The 8,917-nt window shown below is 48.4% G+C and overlaps 2 protein-coding genes across 2 annotated transcripts; both read right to left on the bottom strand.

Annotated features, from left to right (window-relative positions):
• Positions 1-743: 743 nt before the first annotated feature.
• Positions 744-1,676, bottom strand: LOC108642342 (olfactory receptor 1052-like). Its single transcript, XM_018086864.2, has one exon. It carries the CDS (start codon positions 1,674-1,676, stop codon positions 744-746), a length of 933 nt encoding a protein of 310 aa, XP_017942353.2.
• A 3,630-nt stretch (positions 1,677-5,306) lies between these two features.
• LOC108642341 (olfactory receptor 5V1-like) lies at positions 5,307-6,314 on the bottom strand. The gene has a single exon (XM_018086863.3). The coding sequence runs from the start codon at positions 6,312-6,314 to the stop codon at positions 5,307-5,309; it is 1,008 nt and encodes a 335-aa protein (XP_017942352.2).
• Positions 6,315-8,917: the final 2,603 nt, after the last annotated feature.

Genomic DNA, 8,917 nt, shown 5'->3' with positions numbered 1-8,917 from the left:
TGGTTGCCCTGGCTTTGGGCAGGACTAGGTCATCTCCAGAAGTCCCATCAAATTTCCACCATCCTGTGATTGTGTGTGAAGATCCAGAGCGTCCCCGTCTCTGGCTCCTGGACACCTTTTCCCTTGTTTTGCCCAGTGGCATCATGACTATCACATGGCAGGTAGAGGGGAAGAGTCGAGGTCAGGTAAGTGGGCAAGAAGCTTGTACGTGAGACAAGAGTGATGCAACTTTATTAGTGGACAGAGTTTGAGAGCAGACTAATTAATTTTTCAGCTGTAACAACGTCCCAAATGCTCTTGGAGGCAACAGTCTCAAAGACCTCCCAGACTCACAGAATCAAAGAATGTGCTGAGTTGGAAGGGAAGGATCATGGAGTCCAGCTGCTGGCCCTGCACAGGACCATTCCCATGTCACACCATGAGCAGGAGAGTATTGTCCAAACACTCCTTGAGCTCTGTCAGCCTTGGTGCTGTGACCACTGCCCTGGGGAGCCTGTTCAGTGCCCAGCCACTCTCTGAGAGAAGAACCTTTTCCTAACATCCAACCTAAAGCTCCCCTGACACAACTTCAGGCCATTGCCTTGGGTTCTGTCCCTGCTCACCACAAGAGATCAGTGTCTACCCCTCCTCTTCCCCTCCCCAGGAAGTTGTAACTGCAATGAGGACTCCCCTCAGTCTCCTCTACATGAGACATTCTCCTTAAAGAGAAAAAACCCAGGGAAACAACAGAAGGTAGTCTTTCATCAGTACATTGTCCTCCTGATGAAGCTACTGAGGGCGTTGTTCACCTCCTGGTTCCTCAGGCTGTAAAGCACAGGGTTCACCAAGGGCACTACGATGGTGGAGAAGACAGACGCCACTTTCTTGCTGCTCAGCGAGTGGGCCGAGCTGGGCTGCATGTAGTTAAAGGCGAGAGAGACGTAGAAGATGCCGAGGGCTGCCAGGTGGGCGGCGCAGGTGGAGCAGGCCTTGCGCCGGCCCGCGCCGGGGCCCATCCTGCCCACGGCCACCGCGGCGCAGGCGTAGGAGCCGAGGATGAGCAGGCTGGTGGCAACGATGTTGAACCCCGCCAGGACAAACACCAGAGCCTCGTTGAGGCGCGTGTCCGTGGAGGCGACGAGGAAGAGCGGTGGCCCGTCGCAGTAGAAGTCGTCGATGAGCAGTGGGCCGCAGAAGGACAGCCGGAGTGCCGCGCCAGTGTGGGTGGCCGCGCTCAGCAGCCCCACAAGGAAACAACCGGCCACCAGCCTCGTGCAGAGCACGGGGGACATGATGAGCTCGTAGAGAAGGGGCTTGGAGACGGCCACGTAGCGGTCGTAGGCCATGGCTGCCAGCAGGTAAACCTCGGCCGTGCAGAACGCCGCGTAGAAGTAGAGCTGCGCGAGGCAGCCGGCAAAGGAAATGGCTTTGGTGTCTGCTGGGAGGTCCAGCAGCATTCTGGGGCTGATGGTGGAGGAGTAGCAAATGTCCAGGAAGGACAAGGCACTGAGGAAAAAGTACATGGGGGTGTGGAGGCGGGGGCTGACCCTGATGAGGACGATCAGGCCCAGGTTCCCCGCTAATGTCAGCGTGTAGGTGCCCAGGAAGAGCCCAAAGAGGAGGAATTTCAGTTGTGGGTGTTGGGTGAGTCCTGCGAGGGTGAACTGGGGCACCTCGGTGCAGTTCCCATCAGCCATCCTTCCATTCCTGCAGAGACACATGGAGGGTGAAACTATTCCTGATGCAATTTGCACTTCATAAGCATCAACGTAAAAAAGCTGGTGCTGGCACTGAATTTAAATGGAAAAGAAAAAAATGGAAGAACTGCTGACTTTTTTCTTACTATGACAGAAATGCTTCTTCCATCTCTGGAAGAAGCATCAGCAGATCTTACAAGTTTTATTTCCTTAAGTCTTTACAGGAAGTAGGTTGTCACAACCTCCCCTTTGACCCAATTACCTTCCAGTTTCAAACCCCATATCTGTACAAGGACATTTTTGGACATTTCACAAATATGGATGTTTCACAAATATCCTGCTCACAGTTGCAACCCTGTACCCTTATTCACACTGATGAATTTTCCTGTATTTCAAACTATTACTTCATTTCAAATACCCTAAGCCTACAGTTAATACAAGGTCTTACCACCAAATGAAAGCATTTAAAAACCCAGAGCCCCTTGTAATTAAGTAACAGAGAATTTATTCATTTCTTTAGATTTCTCTTCTCCTGCAGCTCCTGAGGTGAAATACACTCCAGGAATGTGTCTGCAGCTTGCCTTTGGTCAGTAAATATTCTCGTTTTGGGACCTGTGTTACTGGGAGAACAGTGATCAGGTATTGCCACTGGATTAGATATTTCCAACCCTTGTAATTGAAACCTTCCCTCAGTTCCTCATCCTGTTGATATACATTCGATTCCTCTACAGTCTTCACCCAGACTTGAAACTGCAGACTCTTGTGCCATTGAATCTGCATGAATTCTTGTATAAAAGTGTTCTCCAACATGTATTGTCCTTTTTCTCCTCTTCTCTTCCTCTTTGCTGCATTTTTAAGCACTAAAGTCTTAATCAAATCCTTAATTTTCCTGCCTTACCTCAGAGTTTCCTCAGTTTTTCAGAGTTCTCCTCCATCCCAGGGAAACTACAGGCAGGTAGCACCATCAGGCAGGGGTTGGTGGAAGATTTTGTCCATGCACAAGTTGATGTAATTGTTAACAGAGACTGAGTAAAGGCAGTCAGGACTTTACCTCCAGCATTGTAGCAGCAATTCACCCACTCTCTGTCCTTCCAGAGATCTCCATGTTATTTTCAGAGCCAATTATTATGCCACAGGCAAAAAACAGGCTGCACAGGTCTTTATGAAGCCAGAATGGAGTCCATGCTCATGGGATAAGAGATCACAGCCTCTCCAGGGCTCCTGGAAAAGAGAGTGAGATTCCTCCAAGGGCATGCCGAAGGGATTTCTCTCGGAAGTTTTCTGTTTGGGGAATTTGTCAAAGTATCAGCAATAATATGTGTGTAGGGTGATTGATTCTGCTTCCAGATATAAGTTTGGAAGAAATCAAAAAGCACAAGACCATGCATTTTGTGGAAGGATTTGATTTGGAAGAACTTTTTCTCCCTGTGTTTCTGGGGAATAAACTGCAGCAACTGTTTATTAATGGGCCGACGGTTTATTACTGGAAACCCTGAGTTTATTTTTGCAGTGGCCACTTAGGTTAAATAGAAACCCTTGGGAGACAAATCTAACAGGATATATATTTAATATATATATCTCCTGACCATAGAAGACGTGTAAAACTTCCTTTTGCACACAAAGAAACCCTCTGTGTTTTTCCTCTTCAGTCCAAAGGGAATGGAGGATTCCAGCAAACAACATATACCCAACAAGGAGAGAGAACGAGAGGAGTGAGATTTCATGGCTAATCCATAAAACCTAATTTAATAGATTTGGGATTTCATTTGAAAAGGGATCAAGGATTTTTATCTCCAATTTCCACCTCAGACAGGGTGGAAAGCTCTCTGTTTCTGCCATCTGCTCATGGAAGCACAAACCCTGTAGAATTGACCAGGATAGAGGCATCTTGTCACCAAGGTGTTCCTTGGAGACCTTGAAGTCATGAAGCACTGAAAGAGCTCAGCACTGGGTGTCTTTCAGGCAGCACTGAACTGAAGGCCTGACTTGCCTGAACTGGGTGGAGGGATGGTTGTGTTGGAAAGGAATTATTGTCCTTGAGCTAAGCAGGGTGAAAATTCCGGGTGCCAACATCGAATGCAGTCTCCAGGTGTCCTGGGTTTACTTGTTCTAAAAAACCAAAGAGGAATTTTTCTTTCCCCTGCTGCATGTGGGGGAGGGATGTTGAAGGGGGAGGACAGTTTTCTGCCTTTCTACCTCCCCAAAGGAGCTGGCTGGCAGAACTACATTCCAGGCTGATACCCCTCGCTGGGGCTGGGGTGGGGGTGGGTGGGGAGTTTTTCTCCCCTCCTCTCCTTGGAAAGTGGCACTTCACTTTTTGCCTTGGTGGACGCAGGGGGCGGATGTGTTGGAAAAGCTCTGAGCCCGTTTTGCTCTCGACCTGGTCATGTGGCTGCTCTCCAGCCTCGTCTGGCCTGTGTTATAGGTAAATAAACCAAATCAAAATTTAGCAGCAAAATTTATTGTAAGATTTATATAAAGTGCAGATAAGCAAATCAGCATGCTGGGTGGCCTGGAGAGACCCCTGCTCCCCACTGGTTCACAAGCCCAATAAAAACAAACAGCAACTTTTATACTTTTTCAACTCCCCCTCCCATAGTCACTTGTTAGCTCTTGAGTGGGCTTGGGTTCGCGGGCTTTGTTCTGGTTGGTTCTGTTGTAGGCCCATTTCAAGTGCCAGGGACTTTTCCATCAGTACTTTCCATCAATAGCTTTAATTAGCCCAATGTCCTTGGAGCTGAATATGGGAAGGTGTCCAGATGGTCCAGATGTTCTCCTTGGCTCTTTCTTTATCATGTCTATCCTTGACCCTCTGATCCTCGTTCTCTTCTTCTTTCCTAATGAGTAACTTAGCCAATATTTTTAGAAAAGCAGGATATGGTCTACGTGCTCAGTAAAGCAAGATACTCTATCTTTGCCAACTTGGGAACTGCCAGTTGCAGGACAGTCAACTTGTAATACAGCAGTTAACTATTCCGCGGCCTGCAACTCCCCAGTCCCAACCAAGCATTAGCTATAATATACAATATATATTTTGATGAGCAAATTATTTTATCATGGCTTACTTATTACACCTGCGCGCTGCTCTGTCTGCAACCTGAATCTGCTCAGAATTCATCGATGAAAAAGGGGCAGTCGTGACCGCAGCCAGCCGCAGCCAGCGTGAGTTTAGTGGGAACGAAAGGGCCCTTCTTTCCCCTTTGCCCTGCCCTGCTGGGTGGGGGGAAATCTCCATTTTCGGCCTCTCCCGCACCCGGGGCCTCAGGGGAGGACAGCCGGGGCCGGCAGCGCCCCCTGCTGGCCGTGCTGAGAATGGCGACAGGGACAGAGCCCCAGTGCCGATCCCGGCAGTGGGGTCTAAAATATGCATCCAACGCCTGTGTGCTCTCACCTAACCTTCCTCTGGGCTCAGGGGAGAAAAACCTTCCCAACTGAGGTCTTCTCCTGCTGTGACCGTGACCCAAAGCTGTGCCATCCGCTTGGCCCTCTGGAGGTGCACAGTTCTCCCTGCTAACTGCAAAGGGAGCCCAGAAAAGGAGTTTTGAGCCCAGAGGAGAAGTTTTGAGTCCCAAAAAATGAGTTTGGCTTGCAGCATCTAATTTTTAGAAGGTCAGTCACAAGCTGCAGTTCCTATCCAACTGCTGGAGCTGCAGAGGACGCCCGAGACTGGGCGAGGTGTTGTTGTGCTGTGACAGCCGTTCTGAGCTGTCTGATCCCTCTCCTTAGGGCACTTCTCAGCTCTTTGTTCCTCAGGCTGTAGATGATGGGGTTGAGCAGGGGGGTGAGGATTCCATAGAGCATGGAAACGATCCTATCCCGCAGAGGTGAGTAGGTGGAGGAAGGGCGCACGTAGGTGCAGATGGTGGTCCCATAGAAAAGGCAAACCACGGTCAGGTGAGAAGCACAGGTGGAGAAGGCTTTGTGCCTGCTCTGGGAGGAGTTGGTGGCCAGGATGGCCAGGAGGATGTAGAGATAAGAGGTGAGAGTGAGCACAAAGGCGCCGCTCCCCAGCACCCCAGCGACTGCCAGAATCACCAGTTCCCTGCTCCAAGTAGACAAGCAGGAGAGGCCCAGCACAGGAGGAATGTCACAGTAATATTGGTCCACTTGGTTGGAGTCACAAAAAGGCATGGTAAAAACCAAAGAGGTGTGCAGGAGGGAGTTCAAAAACCCTACCAGCCAGGTGCCAATGGCCAGGTGAGCACACAGCTTCATCCTCATGATGTTCGGGTACTTCAGGGGGTGGCATACGGCGACGTAGCGGTCGTAGGCCATGACAGCCAAGAGGAAGATCTCTGTGCCTACCACATGAATGAGGAAAAAGAGCTGGAAGAGGCAGCCCTTGAAGGAAATGCCCTTGTTGTCAAGCAACAAGGCCCCCAGCATCTTGGGCCCGGTGATAGTAGGACATAAGATATCCAGCAAGGCTAAGTTGCCCAGGAAGAAGTACATGGGGTTGTGCAGGCGGGGGTCTGTGCTGACAGCAAGGAGGATTGTGATGTTGCCTGCCATGGTGGCCAAATAAATGGTCAGGAACAGCACAAAGAGGAGCAAACGGACGTGTGGAGCATCAGAAAGGCCGATGAGAATGAACTCAGACACTGCTGAGAGGTTGTGCCTCTGCATCTTGTCTTTCATTCTGGAAAGGAGACAGAGGTTTCCCTGGAAGAGAGAAAAAGTTGGGACTTAGTCAAATTTGCACCCGCCTTCTGAAGAGTGCAAGGGGTCTGTTTTGCAGTTCAAAAACATTTGCAAGCTTGCATTGCCACACTCCAAATCTAAATCTGACCCACCTCTACCTCGTGTGAAAGGAAAAATGGAGGCATTAAGCTTCAAAGGCATGAATCCAAAATGTTGAATTCTTGCAAGTTGTCATCTCAGCCTGAAGAGCTGAAAGATGGCTTTACTCTGTCTGAGGTGTCCAGCTTGGTTGGACACAGTTGCAGGCAGGGTGAGTGGTCTTTGAAGGTTGTCAGAGTGAGGAGAGTGGGGTACGGATCCCTAGAAAGCCTTTCAGCATAAATTATTTCGTGATAACAGTGTCCCCAAAGGTGTCTCGTTTATCAGCTGAAACTAAAACTTATTTTTAGAGGAGTAATGCTACCACAGAAGAATTAAATCCCTAATAATCAAGAGAAAAATGTCCCTTCTCATGGCAGAGGGTTGGAACTAGAAGATCTTGAAGGTCCCTTCCTTCCAAACCATTCTGTGCTTCTATGATTTTGGTTCTTTCAGGTTCACCTAGTGGGATGTAAAAAGGGATCTAATCTGGTATCCAATTCAAGACTTCCCACCTTTCTCTACATTTTGCCCTCTAGACTTCCATAACAGAATTTGTCCTCTTAGGATCTCTCTGGACTTCCCCTTTTGCTCTTTTTTCAATTCAAAGAAGACTACATTTGGCATTCAAGGGTCTTCCCATTTATCCTGCATTGCTTCCTGGAATGTAACTCAGGATTTATGGTAAGGATTTCCATATCAGCTCTATAGGGAGATAAAGCAAAGTTCAGAATAAGTGCCTCCTTTCTGGAGATTAGAGCTTGATTATGGGGCTGTTGGTGTGACTATTGTCCCACGTTCTCATTTGTAAGAGATTTCATTGGTACAGAGATTTAACAGGTGATTATGATATCCCATCCAAGGCAGGCTCCTCTGTGCTCTCATGTTCTCACAGAAGCTTGAGAGGGACCAAAGTCAGAGCTTAAAGTACAGAAGGGAATATTTTAGTCAACAGAAATAAAAGGCAGGTTCTTCAGATGGGGAACTCATCCAGGTGAAATACCACAGAAAGAACCCAGAAATACTCACTGCTCCACAGAATTAACGACAGGTAATAGATAGTCCTGAGTATCCCCAGGAAACACAACTCTCCTTTTTCTTCCTTCACCATCGGATTGGAATATCTACATAGGACAGAACAATTCTCTCACTGTGAAGGAAGAGATGAGTCCAGGTTGGGCAGTGTAGCAATATTCACCCAGACCCCCGTGAGCACTGGCAGAAGGGCTGGCTGGGCTGCCAGGGTGAGCACCTCTCCTCTTTAATGAGGTTTATAAACAAGAAGGTGTGTCTGGGGACAAGTGTCTCAAGCTTTTTCGGGTGTTACCTTAATTGCATGTATGGTTTTTCTTTTTTCAGAATGTTGCCCAAGGGGACTGGAAATGGAAGGAACTCAAATGATCAGCACTGCTTTTGGAGAGCTATCAAAAAATTGGTTCCAGAAAGCATCCCTGCCTTAGTTTATGGGAGAATCACTTCCCATGTGATGTCCAGGACTAGGAACAGGCCTGTTCCTATTGCAGCAATACCTGCCTGTAGTTTCTGCCCTGTTCCCATGAATGACACTGCCTGTCAATCATTTCTCAAGCTTGCTTGCTGTGTTTGCAGGCTGTGACTCTTTCAAAATTAAGGCATCTTCCATGGGACAAGGGGGAACGCTTTTGAACTAAAGGATGAGAGATTTAAGGGACATATTAGGAAGAAGTTCTTCCCTGTGAGGATGAGGAGTTCCTGGCACAAGTTTCCCAGAGAAGCTGTGGCTGCCCCATGCCTGGAAGTTTTCCAGACTAGGTTGGACAGGCCTTGGAGCAACCTGGTCTAGTGGAAAGTGTCCCTGCCCATGGCAGGGCACTGGAACACGATGATCTTTAATGTCCCTTCCAACCTCAACCATTCTGGGATTCCCTACATTGGAGTTATCCAAGGGTCTGGAATAAATCCACCTGGTCCAGGTCTTTGCCTGTGTGCTGCAGTTGGCCCAAGGACCATAAACCCTCGCACTTCCCATGAAGTTTTGCAAGAAAGAATGAAGAGAATAATTTTGTGTTAAAGCCAGAGGCCAGAAAGGGATGCAACAAGGGGATCAATCCCATGCATAGCTGTGAGGAGAAGGAGGGCTGTGCCTTTCCATTTTCCTACACTGGCTTCATGTCACTTCCACTGCCTGGGACCCAACTTTTCATTGAACAGCCATGAGAGGGCAATACCTTACACAAAATCAAGGTGCCACTCACCCAGGACTACTTTTTGGACTGCTGGCTCTCAGCTCCACATCCAGTACTCCAGTGTGTATTTCCAGGGGTATTTTTAGTTGGGTCAATAGAAGTAGAAAGACAGGATGGTCTTTGGGCTAAGCTTTCTGCCTCAGGGTAAACCAGTCAATAAAAGTCCCACTCGTATTCCTCATCTTGCAATGCCTCCAAGCAGCCTGGAGATCCTTGGGTGGTGTAAAAATGCCTTTA

This window comes from Manacus vitellinus, unplaced genomic scaffold (assembly GCF_001715985.3).
Source record: "Manacus vitellinus isolate BGI_N305 unplaced genomic scaffold, ASM171598v3 ctg7180002433876_pilon, whole genome shotgun sequence".
In the NCBI taxonomy this organism is placed as follows: domain Eukaryota; kingdom Metazoa; phylum Chordata; class Aves; order Passeriformes; family Pipridae; genus Manacus; species Manacus vitellinus.
This window is presented reverse-complemented; position numbering and strand designations above follow the sequence as displayed.